The following is a 19,828-nucleotide window of genomic DNA, read 5'->3' on the forward strand; positions in this document are numbered from 1 at the left end:
AGGGTTTTAGGTGACAAGCCAAATTTCTTTAGCCTCCTGAGGTTGAAGAGGCTCTGTTGTGCCTCCTTCACCACTGCGGTCCCGTCGATGTAGATAGGGGGTGCACCCTCTGCTGTTTCCTGAAGTCCACGATCATCTCCTTTGTTTTGTTGACATTGAGTGAGAGGTTGTTTTCCAGGCATCACACTACCAGAGCCCTCACCTCCTCCCTGTATGCTATCTCGTCATCGTTGGTATTCAAGCCTACAAATGTTGTGTCGTCTGCAGTCTTGATGATTGAGTTCTCGAGGGGTGCTTGGCCACACAGTCATGGGTGAACAGGGAGTACAGGAGGGGCTAAGCACGCACCATTGTGGGGCTCCGGTGTTGAGGATCAGCGGAGCGGAGGTGATGTTTCCTACCTTCACCACCTGGGGCGGCCCCTCAGGAAGTCCAGACCCAGGGCCTCGAGCTTAATGATGAGCTTGGAGGGTACTATGGTGTTGAATGCTGAGCTATAATCAATAAACAACATTCTTACATAGGTATTCCTCTTGTCCAGATGGGATAGGGCAGTGTGCAGAGTGATGGCGATTGCATCAACTGTGGATCTATTGGGGCGGTAAGCAAATTGAAGTGGGTTTAGGGTGGCAGGTAAGGTTGAGGTGATATGTCTGGTGCAAATCCAACACCTCTCATCACCCTGAGAACACCATCTGATGATTTTCATCAGCAGGGACTGGCAAACTGGTCAGAATTGAAGGAATGATGGATGGCGCTAAAAACAGGGGAATTCTTGAGGGGAAACATGTTTCAGTCTTCCAGAGATTTGAGACTGGGACAGAGGTTCACCTTCCAGCAGGACAATGACCCTAAGCTTACTGTTAAAGCAACACTCGAGTGGTTTAAGGGGAAACATTTAAATGTCTTGGAATGGCCTAGTCAAAGCCCAGACCTCAATCCAATTGAGAATTTGTGGTATGACTTAGATTGCTGTACACCAGCGGAACCCATCCACCTTGAAGGAACTGGAGCAGTTTTGTCTTTAAGAATGGGCAAAAATCCCAGTGGCTAGATGTGCCAAGCTTATAGAGACATACCTCAAGAGACTTGCAGCTGTAATTGCTGCAAAAGGTGGCTCTACAAAGTATTGACTTTGGGGAGGGTGAATAGTTATGCATGCTCAAGTTTTTAATTATTTTATTTTGTCTTATTTCTTATTTGTTTCACAAGAAAAAATATTTAGCATCTTCAAAGTGGTAGGCATGTTGTGTAAATCAAATGATACAAACTCCCACTTTTTTTTAAATTCCAGGTTGTAAGGCAACAAAATAGGATAAATGCCAAGGGTGAATACTTTCGCAAGCCACTGTAAATGTTTTACTCACGTCGGCCACGGAGAAGGAGAGCCCACAGTCCTTGGTAGCGGGCTGCGTCGGGGGCACTGTGTTATCCTCAAAGCGTGCAAAGAATGTCACATGTGATCCAAACAATCCAGTTATATTTTGTATCTTAATAACACACAGAATGGTTACCAAATGTTTTTTTGCAGAAACTTTAATTAAATCTGAATAATTCATGTATCCTTCTGCCACACAACATGTAACATAAACAAAGACAGAAGAGCTCAACACAAGAGTAAAACACCCATAAGAAATAAAAACATTCAATATCTTCATAAAATAAGACATTCTGGAAGCTCCAGCAATGTAAATTCCGGTATATTTTTATATTGTAAATCCTTTATGAGCCCATGGTTTTCACAATGGACACATACTGTATTTGAATAATACATGAAGCATAGAGCAAAATAAAAAGAATTTACACAAAAATATCAAATTGGTATAATGTTCAAGGTTCACTTTGTTTGTGGAACTGAGCAAGAGTAGCAATGTAACCAGATTAAAGCTTCAGCACAAAATCAATACAGTTCAGTAGTTGACAAATCAAAACATAAGACAACAAAGGTCCCTTTGATTAAATACATTCCAATTTGAAACAACACAGCCCTCTACTGCACTTGTTTTATGATTATTAAACTGTAGTGGGGCTGAGAATCTAGCATCGGGTGCAGCAGCGAGACAGAGAAATCCTTTACAATGACAGAAAAAGACAAGTAACAAAAAACACAGTGGAATTATAACATTTAATTTGACCGAGGTTCCTTCATACAGTTTAAAATGCTGTTCGGGCTGAACCTTGCCCTTGCACACTCATCCTTTACAAGTGATTTGTACCTCACTACTATGTTCAGCTACCCCATTAAAATGTCATGTGGTTCAGTGCAGATAGAATGCAAAATATTGAGTGGGACTGTTAAACTTGTAACATCAGGGCTTGTGTCAATGGAAAATGAGTCCCATTTTGGTCTGTGGCCAGCCCTGGTTATTGATCTCTCTTAATCATGTGCTCGCCCCAAATGACTACATCATTTTATTGGGAACAGCATTTAACCGCTGTCATCTCATCAAGACACAGGACTGGCCACTTGTTGAGAATAGACTCATCTGTTCACATATGATTCAAATGAGACTGAAGGCACCCCAAACATATATACACGCCTAAACTGAAGCATCAGCACCTCCTACAACCTGTAGATATAAATACACTTTGCCCAATCATTCTGTAACATACTATGCTGCACTCATTTAGCAACGATATAACATTTTTTAGGGAAATATCATCCACCAATCTGATATGCGTGTTTGGTAAGAACTAGAAATAAACTTGCAGAATAAACTGACCCAGAAAAAACCCATTGAATCGATTCAAGCGCCACAAAGTTAGTTACAGTGATGGCTGTCAGTTGTGGAAATGGTATTGGTTACAGTAGGTTGCAATAGTTAGTTCCAGTACAGTTGAATAGCAGCAATTCACAGTAGTATTTTCCATTGTGATGACTTTGCTGACCATTTCCACATATTTAACTAATCATTGCTAAATAAATGCAGAGTGGCAGTTGGTAGACGTAGGCGGAACTTTGCTTCAGAAAACAATCATATTAACTCTCAAAAATCATCAATCAGTTTTTCAGCGCCGTTCTCAGCCTGCTTGCCAGCACCCCCATCCTGTTCTTCACTTCCACCTCCCTCCTCCTCCTCTTCTTCTGTGAAGGAGCATGACTGGCTGCCGTAGTTGATCATTGTGCGGGAGAGGTCCACCTCGATGGGGAAAACGTCAGCATCCTTCAGCACGGCATAGCACTCGTCGTAGTAGCGCGACATGCCTGACACAAAACGCTGCAGCTGGAACACGATGTCCTGGACTGAAGGGAAAAGGATGTTAACACGCACCCTACCTTTATACCATACTTTAGACAGATCTGGTATTTCCTAGCAGTGTAGAGGTCAAAGAAAGAGTTGTTTACAATTAGTAGGCCATCTGTGCCGAGAAACGCTCAGCCTGATACATTAGTATATCGTGAAGCAGGGAGAGAGGGACTGATCATTCATTGGATAAAATTGACCCACACTGGGCACAGATGTCAGTTCAACGTCTAGTTTTCATTTACATTTGATTGAGGTTTCAACTAACTTGAATTCAACAAATTAAAATAATTATTATAAAGTTGGGTGAAAAAAATACAAAATTCCATTGCGTTGATGATTTTGCAAATCCAATCAGTTTTCCATGTGGAAACAACATTGATATACCCAGTTTTTGCCCAGTGGGAAGGCTTTTATATCCATTAGTAATGGGCAAACAAAGAGCGACTGTTTGGAGAGATACTCTGTCCACTTATTACAGGACAGAGCGTTAATGGAGAGGATGATTCTCCTAGGTAGACAGACACAGAGAGAGAACAAACCATGTTTCTGGTCCAGTAGCTCAATCTTCTCCAGCACATCCTTTCTCATCTTGGCGAACCGAGTACGGGCCTCCTGTCGACACCGCAGCACAAGCCGGTACTCGTAGTTCCCGGTACCGACGCGATACATGGGCTCTCCCATCGCCTAAGGAAACACACAGGTATATAAGAAAAACTAAATTACAAACACGCTACAGAGATCCAGTTTGTTACTCAATGATATATCAGTGTTTCTGTATGGACTACAGGCATAGGAAGTAAGGTACTCACAATGCAGCTGTACTCTTCATCGTCCATCTCCTTCACTTTCAGACAGTAAGACTGGAACACAAAATGGGTGAACCTTTACGCCAATGACTAACACATTAGAAATAAACGCGTCGGTACAGTTCAGACCCTGTTTTTAGTTGATCAATGTTGACATTTTGAATAAGGGGTCTGCTCTTACCAAGTACTCAAATTTGACATCCAGGTATTTGCGGATGGTGAGCTTGGTGTCTGGTATAGCCTTATGAAGGTAGGTGTTCAGGTCATGGAGCATCTACAAAACAGGAGACAGAGAGAGGAACATGATTAATTGATTCCCAATATATATATGGATGTGTGGGATGTACATTATCTAATCTAGGTATATGCAGGATTGAATGCAAGCTGTTGGGGTGTTGGCATATGAATCCTATTAATGGTTTGTGTATTGATATGACTGTTTGTTAATTTCTTCTACTACTCACTGGCTTGATGGTCTTTAGCAGCTGGATACCGTACTTCTCCATGTTGCGATGGGCCTCAGCAAACTTCACAAAGGCCTCACTGGCTGCAGCCTGAGGCTCCCGTACCCCGATCACAGAGAACACATCTCCAAACGCTGAGGGTCGTCCAGGCAGAGAGTGGAACAATCAAACATCATCCAGTCTCATGGCATGCAACAAATTACTGTAAATACAAACCTGTTCACTTTCAGTGTGAGGGAGCTGGAGTATGATCATAGTACATGGTTATCTTGTGTCTAGATCTGTAGTTTAACATAACGTTTGTGTAGTTTCAAGGTGTGGTAACTCACCTCTGTGTGTCTGAGAGAGTTCAAAGAAGGCTCTGAGCAGTCTTTTCGTGTGCTCCATCAGGCCTGTAGAGACAAACAAGGACAGTAGTGCATGAAGAAGGGAGAACGTTTGGAGAATGTCAGACATAATAACATTACAATCATTTAAAAAACACCTTTGTACAGCTCTGCTGTTTTCTCCAACTCCTCCAGTCTCTTCACCAGACCATCTGAAAAAGAAATGGGCCTAGTATGAGGACACTTACAGTAGTAGCATAGTGCCCCTCTCCGGTCCTCTCAGATGATATCAGTCATCATGAGATTGCACAGAGCTTATGCAGTGGCCGTGTCCGAATACCCATACTAGCATACTAGATAGTATCTGAAAAAAAGTTGTGACATATTTTAAATAGTACCTCAAACGAGACATCTACTGCGTGATTGCGTTAACTCCCACCATTCGTTCATTTTGGAACTGAGCGTCAATTTATCTGATTATCAGCTTTTGTCAAACTTCGTGAGTCAGAAAAGACAAGTGAATTCTACGAGATCAAATGCCGAAATGAGTATGCAGTTTAAGTATGTAGTATGCTGGTATAGTTATTCGGACAGGGCCAGTATCTTAAGGGTGATGTCAACTAAATTGGCTTCAATTGACTGTAATTGGCTTCAAGTGTATGCAATGAGGAAAATAAAGTCAGAAATAATAGAAATCTATAACATGGCCAGATGGATGGACAGTGTGTTTTGTCCCAGTCTCACCATTGCAGAGTATGGCTCTGCTGAGCCCCAGAGCGTCAGCTGTACCAGAGCTCATGTTCTCCACCAGGCGGTGCTTCACCTTCTTCAGCACTAAAACACACCAGATAACACACACCACAATGTAAAAACATACTATGATGGTAGCATCTGCCGGTCTGGTGAGTAAGAATGGTACTCTATCCATATATGGGAAACTGCCAACAAAGGAAACACTTGAGTAAATGAGCGATACATTGTACTGCATATTGAACGCAGGTGCTTCCACACAGTTGTGGAATTAATATCCCGTCATGCTTAGGGTCATGTATAAAAATGCTGGGCAGGCCCAGTTGCCCAATATTTTGGCTACCATGGCTAGAAGAGATCTTAGTGACTTTGCAAGAGGGATGATTGTTGGGGCAAGTTTGACAAGAGCTTCAGTGACGAAGACTGCTCAATTTGCTGATGTTTCACGATATGCCACGGCCGTGCCAGTCACCCGATCTCAACCCCATTGAACACTTATGGAAGATTCTGGAGTGGCGCCTGAGACAGCGTTTTCTACCACCATCAACAAATCACCAAATTTCTTGTGGAAGAATGGTGTCGCATCCCTCCAGTAGAGTTCCAGACACTTGTAGAATCTATGCCAAGGAGGAATTGAATCTGTTCTAGCGGCTTGTGATGGCTCAACGTCCTATTAAGACACTATGTTGGTGTTTCCTTTATTTTGTCAATTACCTGTATATGTTAGAGATGTATTCTGCGTCTGTTACCTATGTCCAGTGACTTCCCCTGTTTGGGGTCAGCCTGCAGCTTGTTGTAGTGGATCGTTGCTTCTCCCTGCAAAGACAAGAGGAATGCATGGAAGAGATAAGACAGTCACTCAAAACACCATCTCAGTATAATAAAAACCATTAATCAAATCCACATCGACACTTCTCCCAGGGGTCATATTACTCAAACTAAAATATATAGCCTATGGAGTTCCCCCAGGCAATACAGTATTGCTAGATCTACCCAACATTGGCTTTCTCCCCTGGTTAGTCTGGGGACTCGCTTACAGGCAGGTCATAGTCAACCAGGTGCTGCAAAACAATCCATGTGTACAAAGTGTGTCTGCAAATAAGGACAAGACTGCACAATATAGCAGTATTTAAGCCAAACAAAGGTGATTCTGCAAGTGTAGAAACATATGAATTACAGATCCTCTGATAAAACTGCACAAAGTTTGCAAGTAATATCAATAAATACCACTGTGACAATTTCAACTCAGTGGGCATAGCATGCAAAAAAAATGAAAGAGTCAGCGAAGCTTAAGGGCAACAATGGCACATACTAATCCTTTATAGAGACAGTGGAGCATCTCTCCTCATCTCTCTAATCCTGAGCACAGACCATGGTGGGGTAGTCATTGAACTCGCATAGCTTCCTGTGTCATCACAATGGATTTAAAAACAACATTGCCACTCCACACTGGTGACGTGAGGGCCCAAACTCCTGGTTATCGTCCTGTTCTCACTAACTCCGCTGAGCGATCTGAGGTGTCCCTATTATTTAACGTCTAATAGTGACCGCAGCCCTTTTCAGACTGACTGGTAACTTACCGCTAAAAAACACAGAATCAAATACTGTGGCTTTGGACTTTATTTGTATCTACTGGTAAGTGTTAGTCTTGTCAGTGTTGGTACATGGTTTGGGTTGTGTTGGCTAACAAAAAAATAACTAGAGGAAATACACTAACTGGTTTGTAGTCTTTTGCTGTATCAAACCAAAATTGATTGAAAAGCTGATTCCAAGCCCTCTTATTGTACCTGGACAGCCTGAATCATCTTTGCCACCTCCACCTTTGTCTTGCCCTTCACAGGTTTGCCGTTCACTCCTGTGATCTCATCGCCAGCCGCCAGAGTCCCCTCCAGAGCAGCAGGGGTGTTGTCAAAGACCTGACAGAGATCCCAGTTACAGGTAAAGAATATATCCAATAATTACAAAAACCAAGCCATAAGAGCTCAGAGCTTTAAAACAAACTGCTTTAAGAAAGTTCAAGAAAATGGTTTATACAATGCATCTATAATCTAATGTTTCTGATTTAGTTAACACTCTGGATACATAGCTACTGAACCAAAAAACCGCTCTATTGGACTGAGGTACAGTATAGAGGTACATAATACCTGTACAATGTAGAGACAGGGACAGTACTGCGCCCCACCCCCGATGCTGATCCCTATCAGGTTCTGAGCATCCTTTTTCAGGGATATAGTCCCAGGGACTGTAGGGATCCCCCTGTTGAAGAATAATTGGAGATCTTTTAAATACATTGTCTAGTATCTACAATATGATTTTGGAAAGCAAGCGCTGTCAAAGCCAATTAGATGAGATGTACAGTGCATTTGGAAAGTATTCAGACCCCTTCACTTTTTCCACATTACAGCCTTATGTATTAAATAATTTGTTTCCTTCATCAATCTACACACAAAACCCCCATAATGGCAAAGCAAAAACAGGTTATTAGAAATTTTGGCAAATGCATAATAACCCCCCCCCCCCCGGAAATATTACATTTACATAAGTATTCAGACCCTTTACTCAGTACTTTGATGAAGCACCTTCGGCAGCGATTACAGCCTCAAGTCTTCTTGAGTATGACGCTACAAGCTTGGCACACCTGTATTTGGGGAGTTTCTCCCATTATTTTCAGGTCTCTCAAGAGATGTTTGATCAGGTTCAAGTCTGGGCTCTGGCTGGGCCACTCAAGGACATTGAGACTTGTCCCGAAGCCACTCCTGCGTTGTCTTGGCTGTGTGCTTTGGGTCATTGTTCTCAAGGTGAACCGTCGCACGAGTCTGAGGTCCTGAGTGCTCTGGAGCAGGTTTTCATCAAGGATCTCTCTGTACTTTGCTCCGTTCATCTTACCCTTGATCCTGACTAGTCTCCGAGTCCCTGCTACTGAAAAACATCCCCAAAGCATGATGCTGCCACCACCATGCTTCACCGTAGGGATAGTATTGGCCAGGTGATGAGCAGTGCCTGGTTCCCCCCAGATGTGATGCTTGGCATTCAGGCCAAAGAGTTCAATCTTGGTTTCATCAGACTAGAGAATCTTGTTTCTCATGGTCAGATTTCTTTAGGTGCCTTTTGGCAAACTCCAAGCAGACTGTCATGTGCCTTTTACTGGAGGAATGGCTTCAGTCAAGCCACTCTAGCATAAAAGCCTGATTGGTGGAGTGCTGCAGAGATGGTTGTCCTTCTGGAAGGTTCTCCCATGTTCACAGAGGAACTCTGGAGCTCTGTCAGCGTGACCGTCGGGTTCTTGGTCAGTTTGGCCAGGCGGCCAGCTCTAGGAAGAGTCTTGGTGGTTCCAAACTTCTTCCATATAAGAATGATGGATGCAACTGTTGTTGGGGACCTTCAATGCTGCAGACATTTTTTGGTACCCTTCTCCAGATCTCTGTCTTGACACAATCCTGTCTCGAAGCTCTACAGACAATTCCTTCAACCTCATGGCTTGGTTTTTGCTCAGCCATGCACTGTCAACTGTGGGACCTTGTATAGACAAGTGTGTGCCTTTCCAAATGATGTCCAATCAATTGAATTTACCACAGGTGGACTCCAAGTTGTAGAAACATCTCAAGAATGATCACTGGAAACAGGATGCACCTGAGCTCAATTTTGAGTCTCATGGCAAAGGGTCTGAATATATATATGCAAACATTTCTAAAAACCTGATTTCACTTTTTTTACATGTAGAACATGAAAAGGATGCAAATCATATTTACTTACAGTTTGTCCTCCTCCAACTCATAGTCCATGTCTGTGAACATTCCAGGACTGTTTATACTGTATAATCTGGCTAAGAGGAAAACAAGAATGACATTGATTATTCTTAGTCTATAAAGACATTCAAAAAAATATTAACTAGTTACGTCACACAAAATTCCATCACAGGTTAAGGTTGCCACAGTAAGTGTAACAGAATATGTGGGCAACAAATATAACTAGAAAGCTTTCCTTTATTTGCTGGCAAAATTTTTTGGAATTAGTTAGTCAGTTAATGATGAAGCCAACGGTAGATAGCTGAGCCTAGCTTGAACCAGTACCTGGGCTTTAGTAGACGATGAATATGACGAGATCGTCGTCTCCACAAGCACAGCTAGTCGGTCCTGGTTCAAGCCGAGTTAGGCTTTTATTTAACCAGGCAAGTCAGTTAAGAACAAGTTCTTATTTACAATGACGGCCTACCCCGGACAAACCCTAACGACGCTGGGCCAATTGTGCGACGCCCTATGGGACTCCCAATCACGGCCGGTTGTGATACTGCCTGGAGTCGAACCAGGGTCTGTAGTGACGCCTCTAGCACAGCGATGCAGTGCCTTGGACCGCTGCACCGTTTCTAGCCACCTCCCTAAATAATTGTTACCTTACTTGCTAGCTAAGCTACCTAATGTTGGCAGCTGTCAGCAGTATGTATATTGCAAATGAGCATGATAAAAAAAGAAAGGTGGCCACTGGCCAGCCATTTACCTCCGACACAGTTGATGACACCCGCGTTGTTATCTTAACACAAACGTTTATCTCATGCCCCTGGGGAATGTTTATTTAAATGTACATTTTATTTTAGATTATTATGTATTTCTTCGGACCACTTCACAGTTTATTCCTCTGTCAAAAAGAAGATTCTGTTTACTTGTCCTCGTAACTTCCGGGAATTTGGCGGAAACTGTCACTGATTTCTTTTTCCTCTTTCCCCATAGATATTTTTTTTTAATTAAAAAGTAAAATGCAAAACAGCGCTATCCTGAACCCTTGGGACGTCCCACCCGTACCTTAACCCCTACCCTAACCATAATCCTTAACCCTTACCTTAACCATTTAACGTTTCTACTTCAATGGGGTAGGGAGGTCCCAAGAATTCCAGATAGCAAGGACCATACTGTTTTGGACTGGATTTCAATATTATATCCTCAAATTCATGAACACGCTGTCATTTAAGATATGTATAAAATTGTACTTGTGGATTCATCTACTTATTCTACCTGATGCCCTTCTAAAAGATTTTCAATTGCGTTTTTGTGTGTTTTGCACTTGGAAGACCATTCAAAGACTAAAATGTTGATAGGCTAGGGACGTAGTCACACTTTCCCAGCACATATATCTGAATATACTGTTGATTCATAAAATCTATTCATTGTTGTATTTGTTAAGGGTAGATCATGCACTTTAACTGTCCAATGTTTCCAGATTTCTATTAAATATGACCTATAATTAATTACAATATTATTTAAATTGTTATTTCCTTCAAAAAAAAATATTATGTTAAAAAGCCGCTTTTCTGTGTTTGAAACAACAGAATGCTGTGGGCGTATACCAGTCGTTAAAAATATTAATGACAAGTAAACGACTTAATGGCCAGCTCAGCCAATGAACCAATGAGATGTCTCGGCCAAAAACGTGACATCACGTTATATGTGGAAATATCAAGCATTTTTGAAACGGTCTGTTTGAGGTACAACTTTAAGGTGGTGTTTGAAGTGAGTTTTTTTCTGAAATGTATGCTTTTGCCACAAAATATGAGTAAAAGATGAGTTGATAACATTATTTGGGTATGAGTTAACACAACATGAGCTTTTAAAGTGAGATTTTTCACTGGGCAGTCATTTACTTTAAACACTGTCATTACAGTACCACTAGCAGCTGTCAGCCAATCAGCATTCAGGGCTCAAACCACCCAGTTTATAATATACAGTGCAGCACTACACAGTTGATTACTGATCAGAGTGACTTTGATCAAATATCAGGCTTTTCAATGTGAGTAAAAGCATCAGTTTAGTAGGCAACTATCTTCACTGCCAGTCTGCCACCAAGCTTCTTCTCATAACTTAGTATCAGGGTGTGAGTGAGAGAGTAATTTGTATTTATTTATTGAATCATCATTAAGCACGCCTCATTATCATGCTAATCAGTGAGAGACCTGTGTGAGGAGGGTTGTGCACATAAAAGGATAGTTCAAACTTGCAACGAACATTTTACTCTCTGTATCTCAGGAAATAAGGTTATCTTGTCCGATCCCAGTCCGTCTTGCAACTCAAACCAGATTCAGGGCCGCTTTCACCACCAGTGACAACATGGCAATGCCAATGGTAAGTCTCATTAACTTTCATGCATGTGCTGATACTTTTATCCCACACAGTTACTTACTGAAGAGGCTGTGTTTATACAGGCAGCCAAATCTTATCTTTTGTGGAAAAAGATCAGAATTGGGCTGCCTGTGTAAACTCAGCCATAGTGGCCTACATGCTTACTGCACTCATATGTGTTGCTGAGTGAATTAATTTAAACGGTCAGGCCCTTGACTCTTATGTTTTGACAACTTGGTCATTGTTGAAAAAGTAATCTATGCATGCACTGTACATTGTGATTCCAATGATTATTAAAAGTCAGTCATTAAATATTTTATAACCCAACATGGCATACTAAAATACAAAATCCCTTTTACCTTATGTTCAAAAGCACTCAATTTAATTATATGGTTCTTCATAGGAACTTGAGCTGAAGCATGTGGAGCTGAGAGCTGGAGACCAGTTCAAAGTACAGGGGAGGATTATGGATGAGGCTGAGAGGTACATTTAAAAAAAAATATGTTTTTATTTTTTAATTTAACTAGGCAAGTCAGTTAAGAACAAATTCTTATTTACAATGACGGCCAAACCTGGACGACACTGGGCCAATTGTGCGCCGCCCTATGGGACTCCCAATCACAGCCGGATGTGATGCAGCCTAGATTCGAACCGGGTTCTGAGATGCAGTGTCTGCACCACTCGGGAGCTGCATTTAACTGTTTTTTTGTGTTTATATCACACAGAGGGACCCATAAGATTAATTTATGCATAAAAAAATAAATAAACTGCCAGTTTTACAAATTATTGCTCAAAAGAGGAGAGGACGGACCAGAGAATGGTTTTGTTTTGGTATACTGTATGTGTGAAATCAATTAATCTTAGACAGACATGTATTAGGGTTTCTGGAAGGATGTGATTTCCTTTTTCCCATATCCAGGTTCCAGATCGACCTGGGCTGTGATGAAGATGACCTGGCACTGCACTTTAACCCACGCTTCAATGATGACACTGACGGTACTGTGCTCGTGTGCAACTCAAAGATTGCCGGCTGCTGGGGTGATGAGAAGAGAGAGATCCACAATCCACTCCAAAGGGGTTCTACATTCAAGGTGTGAAAATTGAGGTTGAAAATATGGAGGGAGGGGGGTTTGGTCCTGACTATAAAAATTGAGAATCTTGGGCATAATGTTTCAGGTGTTCAATATAACAGAAACAAATAAGGCCTATGTCCATGTAATCTCCTGCTTGTATCGTTTTAAGGAAACTAGCGCTAATGCACTGCACAGTGCTTAGTCTAGCTTGTTCGTTGCAATTGGCCATGTGGGTATAAGGGTGAATGTGCTACAACACTAATGATGTAAACAAATGGGGTTTCTCCCTCTCAAGATTGTGCTGAAGCTGACGGGCGACATGTTTGAAGTGGAGATGCCTGATGGACAGGAGATCCAGTTCCCCAATCGTGAAGGCCTAGACATCATTACCTACATTCGTATCAAAGGAGACCTCAAGCTTACTTCGTTCAAAATCTACTAGACCCCAATATATGAGGGGTGATTTAGTTAGAGCAATGGGTTAGGACAGGAGCAATGACATTCATCAAATCATTGTTCTAATATATGTATTAGTGAACTGTTGGACATAATAAATATGTATCTGGGTTGACCACAGTCTATCTTTTTTTTCCCATAGTATGGTATATTTGTTGCAATAATATTCACAATCGCACGTACACTAAACACAAGGGTAATATGAGGTTATGGAACTATTTGCCCTGGAATTTTAGGTCATAATACCTTTCCAGATCTTCTTGAAATCGGCAAACAAACCACTTCCAGTATGGAAGTTCAGAGAGGTCTGGTGTGTTGCTCCAATCAGCAAATCCTGAGCCAGCTTTTCAGTATTCTTTCAAAATATATTTATCCTCTGATTGATGGGATGGGTAAAACCGGCCATTACTTGTTACTGAAGTTGTACAAAAATCTATCCAAAATTCTACTGTGTCTTTGAAGTGGCATCCATTGATTCCTTTAGGGCGATGAAAAGGGACATTGTGATCCTTCGGTTTGTGCCCCTCCATGGTGTTTGTGCAGATGGCTTTACAGAAGGGACACGGTACCCAGCAGCAATCACAAAAATGTTTGATCAGAATCTCATCTGGACTCTCCCTGAACTGCTTCATGCCCAGGAGTGACACATTGCTGAGGCTTCTGTTGATCTCATGATTCTGTTGGCAAGACCTTCCCTTACCTCTTCTTCGAGAAAGTCAAAGTCAGTTATGTCACAGAAATCACTGAAATGATTTTCGGCAAATTTCAGCTCATCTTTTAGAGCACTGGAATAAGCCACATGTTGGTGTCTCCATTCCTGTTTTTGACCGTCTTTGTTGCTGTATGCACTGCATGGCTCACACGCTGCTCTTTAACTTTTATGTTCCCTTCAATCAAGGCAAGGACTTTGGACCTTTCTGTGAGCATATATTTCTCTACATTCTCTCTCATAAATTTCCTTGGGTTGTGAATGTAGGTCATGAACTTGTCAAAGTTCTCCTTCTCCGTCAGTGATGTCAGGATGTTTCTCCATGTTATACCTGTTTCCAATGAATGGTGGGTGACTTAATTGCATTTCTCCAGCCAAGTCAATGGCCGTCTGGTCATAAACCGCCTGTACAATCGACTCTTTCAGTGTGTTGCAAATTCACTCAATAAGCACAGCTGCAGATGAGGAACCTTTGCAGTGTCCCTTAAATCTTGTTGTAGTGTGGCCTCTTCTGCTCCAGGTAAGTAAGGGCATCATTGTTGCTTCTGAATTTGCTATGGGAATCTGCTAACTTACTTCCTGCAAGCTCACACACATGAAGTGAAAGATCAATCGTAAACTCCTTTTTGAATGCATATTTTCTCATCTTCGATTCAAATTTCTAAATGCTTTCTTTGACATGAGTTCCTATTTCTTGCATGTAACTGTCATTGAACCTTGTCTAAATTAGGGGTGAAAATAGCCAGTAGGCAATACGGTGCAGTATGATTATCAGCAAAATAAATTATTATGAAATGATTATGGTGGATCAAACCTACTTTTTGAAGTGATTTGTTTGGCAATCAGATGAAAACATCACACAACACCCATGATATGTGAAAGTGAGCCTGCACAGACTGTGAAAAATAACAGTAAACGGGATAAGATGTTTACATGCCACAGTATTCCGTCTAAGATGATCATATCCCAGGCATTTTATCCAGGTTTCTCATAACGGGGATACAAGCTTTTCGGGTTATTGTAAATGGGATATGATGTTTATATGCCTCAACTCAAAAACAGAATACTTAAGTATCCAGAATAATAACGGGATATTGGTGTGCACTAAAAACTGCTATGGTGAAAGCCCTTCTGAAGAAATATAATCTAGATTCTTCAACTTTTAGCCATTTTTGGCCAATCTCCAACCTTCCATTCTTAAGCAAAATTCTGGATAAATTGGTATTCAAACAGCTAAATTATTTTTTTAAGTGTCAACTGTATTTAAAAAAAAAAAAAATCCAATGTGGTTATTGTGCCCAGCACAGAGACAGCCTTAGTTAAGGTAGTAAATAATTATAGAGCCAACACAGATGCCAAACAGCTCTCTGTCCTTGTACTCTTAGATTTAAGTGCTGCATTCGACGCTGTTGACCATGACAGACTGGAGAGGTGGGTTGGCCTCTCCGGTTCTAAATTGGTTTTAGACCTATTTAACCGGTCGAGAGTTTTTTGTGACCCTTGGTGAACATAACTCAGAGAAAATACATATCACGTGGCGTTCCACAAGTTTAGATTTTGGGCCCAATACTGTTCAGTTTATATATGTTACCCCTTGGCAGCGTTATCAGAAAGCACAGCATTGATTTTCACTGCTACGCAGACGATACACAACTTACACACAGATACATTTCTGTGTCACCAGAGGATTTTAGCTCCATGGATAAATGATTAGACTGTATTAGTGATTTAAATATTTGGTTGGCTCATAACTTCCTCCAGTTAAAGACCAAGATACTTATTGTTGGAGCCAAAGCACAGAGAGAGAATCTAGCCACACATTTGAATTCACAGGCAATAAAGAAAAAAACACCAGGTAAAATAATCTTGGTGTTATTTTCGATTCTGGACTACATTTTGAGTCACACATTAGGAATGTGACCAAAATGGCTTTTTACCACCTGAGGAACATTGCCAAGGTGCAGACGTTTCTCTCTCAGGCTGATACAGTGAGACTCATCCATGCTTTTATTACAAGTAGGCTTGACTACAGTAATGCTCTCCTGTCTGGTCTACCCAAGAAAGCCATTGGTCAACTGCAAAACATACAGAATGCTGCAGCACGGGTACTGACCAAGACCAGACAGAGAGCACACATTACACCAGTTTTAAGGTCTCTGCACTGGCTGCCTGTGAGTTTTAGAATTAATTGTAAGATTCTTCTCTTGGTTTTTAAATCAATCCACGATTGTTCACCCCAATACATGTCAGACATGCTTTTAAGTTATGTACCCAGTAGGTCCCTCAGGTCCTCTGGCACTGTCCTTTTAACTACCCCAAAGTCTAGGACCAAGATGCATGGAGAGCCTCCCATAGAACCCGAGGGGGGCTGAAACTGTGGACATATTTCAAATAGATCTTAAAACTTATCTTTTTAGCTTTGCTTTTCCTTAGGGTGCTTTGTAGTTGTTCAGTTTGTGTCATTCTTTTGTTTTTTACCTTATCTTTGTTGTGTAGTAAATATTGCAGCTTTTATTTTCATAGTTTTTTCCTGTCAAGCACATTGCGTTTCATTCCATTTCTGAAATGTGCTGTATAAAGCTTGATTTGATTTGCATGTAAACGTGGTCAATGACAATCGCCAAATGTCATTACACTTTTTGGTGTTTTGTAACAGATGTCTCTTTCCATTTATCAAATGGTGTGAGTGCTCTCTGAAAAAATAGACCCCCCTCGAATGTCACGGTATAATTCACACTCTGCCTTTCTTAATATGCGAAATATAGGCCGTAAAACAGTTTTTGGGTATCATCAACGATCGGGGTAAGTTTGTGTAGACGGAGCCACCTGTCAAGATGGGGAAAATCCTCCTACGGCTGCTGTAAGAAATGCATTGAGAACATATCTGATGCAGTTTTCTCCTCGCTTTGTGATCGGTCACCCCAATCTGTTTTCAGTTGCCGTTTCCTGATCTCTTCATCATACATGTATCCTGTGTAGCAGCATGGATCATTTTCAGACACCATGAGGTCTATCTATTCAAGTAATGTTGAAATCTCGATTGGATCATTCATACTCTTTTTACAGGTGAGATACCTATTTCCACACATTTCTATGAGATCCATCAGATCATTGTTGTCCTTTAGATCACCCAACCCAAAGTCTTGCCCATTCTTGTGGGTAAAGACGATTATTGTAAAGGCAAGGGCTCTCTCTCCAAGCATTCTTTCCAGCCACCCCACTCCCATTTTGAATTCATCAATATGCTGACCCAATGGTAGAAGTAAGAGGACAGCATTGATACCCTGCTTATGAACAAGTAGACCTATGTGATTCTCCTGGGTAAGTTCAGAACTCTGCAAGCCCAGCATGTTGATAACAGAGACACAATGACTGGGCAAATCATACATCCTGGGTATTATCTGTGAGAGTTCTGCTGCTGGTAGATCATACATCCTGGGTGTTATCTGTGAGAGTTCTGCTGCTGGTAGATCATACATCCTGGGTGTTATCTGTGAGAGTTCTGCTGCTGGTAGATCATCTTGACCAAGAAGGAGATTTCCAGATTCAATCTACATAGAATCAGTGCCACCAATCAATGCAATTGTCAGAACAGGTGTCGCTGAAAAATGATTATAAGAACAATTAAATGTACATACTGTAAGTTAGTAGCTGTAAATCACTTACAATGCTATAACATTATGGTTGACCAAAACAATCTCACCTGTCTTACTTCTAATTGTAAGTTGCTCTGGATAAGAGCATCTGCTAAATTACTAAAATGTAAATTTCTTACTACTTTCTGGGAAATTAGAAGATGTTATGATTTCTTTCTTTTCTTCATCAGTCTTGATTGTCTGTGCTGTGTTGACTCTCAATGTCTGTGATGTCAAGGGCCTCAGGCTCCAACTGTAGAAATAGTTGCAGTGCTTTAACACAAAAGCTCTAACTACTGAGAGATGTTGGTCCAAATTTCCAAGTATTCTTGAAAGAGGTTTAACCTTACTTGTACAGGAAATACAATATCACTTATCTTGAACATTTCAATGACCGACCCCCCATTGTTTAACAATAGTATAAACACTGCTGTTGCAATATTTCTTACAGCTTTTTTGCTCACTGTGTCAACATTATCCACGTTTCTTGAAATATGGGTGTCAGTAAAGTGATCCAGGTGAACCATGGTATCTTGATCTTGATGAGCCGAAGGAATTGTGCAAGTAGCGATTAAAGTTTAATCACAACGTTCCACCAAATCATCGCTTTCGTTTTCAATGTCTGTTAGGTATAGACAGAGGCAGGAGAGTTGTTTTTTGTTAGGACATATCAAGATTTAATATTCACATGGTTCTATTTTAACAAATCTAACAATGGCAACTCAGTGCAATCACGCAGTGCTGTCAAGTTGTGGGTGTGGCAGAAATATTTCAATAGCTGGCGGTGACACAAAAGTGCAGGGTTTGGATGAATAAATAAATTGTAGGTGGATTGATACAGTAACAAATAATAGCAACAATAAAATGCATACAGTTTTGCTAAATATGTTATTTGCAATCCACATTGTCCTAGTTGGCGTCAACATGTAGGTCTACATGTCTTTACACATCAGTCGCACTTCTCCAGAAATAAAAAGGCTCTTATAAATTGTATTTCATGTGCGAGGCACGTTCTCAGTAGGCAAGATACTTTTGCCGTTGATATGGCATTTTAGGACTGACAAATTTAAATACATTTGAAGGAGCGTGGCTTTGGTAATCGGACGAGACGCGTTCTTTGAAAATGGGATGGATATTTGAACACGCGAAATTAAGTATGCAGGTGGGTCGTTCCACAAAAAGTGCCATAACCCTTTGATATTTTAGGTAGAAATTGTGCACTAATATTGCATTTTATATGCCGTTTATATTAAATTAAGTGCCCTTTCATATAGACCACATGGAGAATGCAATAAATCAGATTTTTTGGAATATTAATAAAGATTTGCTAAAGTGCCAAAATTCTGCATTTTGACATGTCCCTCCATGCACCCTCTGTGACTTCTAGGAAGATTTTAATCCACTTAACCCCAACATTTCTCAAAGTGCTCACCATCATTGTAAAGCCCTAGTTATTTTGTAGCTTTGACAAAGTCATTTCGGTGTAATGGGTGTCATAATGATTGGACCAAGGTGCAGTGGGAACGTGTATACTCATCTTCTTTAAATTGGTAAAAAGGAAAAAAAAAAAAAAAAACGTATACAAACACAACGAACGCCACTAACTGTCATGTCATGTCATGTCATGTCATGTCATGTCATGTGCTGTGCTGTGCTGTGCTGTGCTGTGCTGTGCTGTGCTGTGCTGTGCTGTGCTGTGCTCAGACACTAAACACAAATCCCATGACAAAAACACCCCTCTTAAATAAGACCTTCAATTAGAAGCAATGAAGAGCAGCTGCTTCCAATTGAAGGTCAACCCCATCAACTAAACATAGAAATAGAAAGACTAGAACATAGAAATATACTAACAGAACATGAACCAAAACCCCAGAACACTAAACAAACACCCCTCTACTTAAACACATAGCCCAACAAACCCCGAACCACATAAAACAAACACCCCCTGCCACGTCCTGACCAAACTACAATAACAAATAACCCCTTTACTGGTCAGAACGTGACAGTACACCCCCCCAAAGGTGCAGACCCCGGATGCACCTAAACAATAAACACAAAAATAACCACCCCAAAAAAGAAATAATAATAATCCCAAACTAAAGGGAGGGAAGGGAGGGTGGCCACCGTCACCGACGGTTCTTGTGCTACACCCCCGCTCCCCAACCCACCTACTATGGAGTGGGGTGGAGTTAGACAGGTTAGGTTGGGGAGTAAGGTGGATCAGGCTTCGGCCTTACTCCCCAACCTAACCTGT

At 41.2% G+C, this 19,828-nt stretch overlaps 2 protein-coding genes across 5 annotated transcripts; one reads left to right on the forward strand and one right to left on the reverse strand.

Annotated features, from left to right (window-relative positions):
- Positions 1-1,518: 1,518 nt before the first annotated feature.
- Positions 1,519-10,293, reverse strand: pick1 (PRKCA-binding protein). 3 transcript variants are annotated; one of them, XM_014193144.2, is made up of 13 exons: positions 10,089-10,293; positions 9,348-9,413; positions 7,739-7,850; positions 7,382-7,510; positions 6,344-6,410; positions 5,589-5,678; positions 5,003-5,056; positions 4,848-4,910; positions 4,519-4,652; positions 4,236-4,328; positions 4,058-4,108; positions 3,788-3,932; positions 1,519-3,244 (listed from the first exon to the last, which is right to left on the reverse strand). In XM_014193144.2, the coding sequence occupies exons 2-13, from the start codon at positions 9,386-9,388 to the stop codon at positions 2,988-2,990; spliced, it is 1,236 nt and encodes a 411-aa protein (XP_014048619.1). In that variant the 5' UTR covers positions 9,389-9,413; positions 10,089-10,293; the 3' UTR covers positions 1,519-2,987.
- Positions 6,958-13,345, forward strand: LOC106601232 (galectin-2-like). Of its 2 annotated transcripts, XM_014193274.2 has the most exons (6): positions 6,958-7,229; positions 7,435-7,532; positions 11,609-11,704; positions 12,105-12,184; positions 12,621-12,792; positions 13,070-13,345. In XM_014193274.2, exons 3-6 carry the CDS (start codon positions 11,690-11,692, stop codon positions 13,214-13,216), a joined length of 414 nt encoding a protein of 137 aa, XP_014048749.1. In that variant the 5' UTR covers positions 6,958-7,229; positions 7,435-7,532; positions 11,609-11,689; the 3' UTR covers positions 13,217-13,345. The 2 variants fall into 2 exon arrangements, with proteins under 2 accessions (XP_014048749.1, XP_045571102.1); XM_045715146.1 differs by lacking the exons at positions 6,958-7,229; positions 7,435-7,532 and adding an exon at positions 10,889-11,095.
- The last annotated feature ends 6,483 nt before the right edge of the window (positions 13,346-19,828 follow it).

Source organism: Salmo salar, chromosome ssa03 (genome assembly GCF_905237065.1).
Source record: "Salmo salar chromosome ssa03, Ssal_v3.1, whole genome shotgun sequence".
Taxonomy (NCBI): domain Eukaryota; kingdom Metazoa; phylum Chordata; class Actinopteri; order Salmoniformes; family Salmonidae; genus Salmo; species Salmo salar.

Bases quoted from the DNA above. Each gene is read 5' to 3' on its own strand.
- pick1 (XM_014193144.2), bottom strand. From the start codon at position 9,388: ATGTTCACAGACATGGACTATGAGTTGGAGGAGGACAAACT. The intron at 7,511-7,738 runs GTATTATGTACC...GATCTCTGTCAG, and splicing joins CCTGTCTCTACATTGTACAG to GTCTTTGACAACACCCCTGC. The intron at 4,911-5,002 runs GTGTTTTTTAAA...TTGTCTCTACAG, and splicing joins AACAGCAGAGCTGTACAAAG to GCCTGATGGAGCACACGAAA.
- LOC106601232 (XM_045715146.1), top strand. From the start codon at position 10,970: ATGGCCAGCTCAGCCAATGAACCAATGAGATGTCTCGGCCAAAAACGT. The intron at 11,096-11,608 runs GTGAGTTTTTTT...TCTGTATCTCAG, and splicing joins ACTTTAAGGTGGTGTTTGAA to GAAATAAGGTTATCTTGTCC. The intron at 11,705-12,104 runs GTAAGTCTCATT...GGTTCTTCATAG, and splicing joins ACAACATGGCAATGCCAATG to GAACTTGAGCTGAAGCATGT.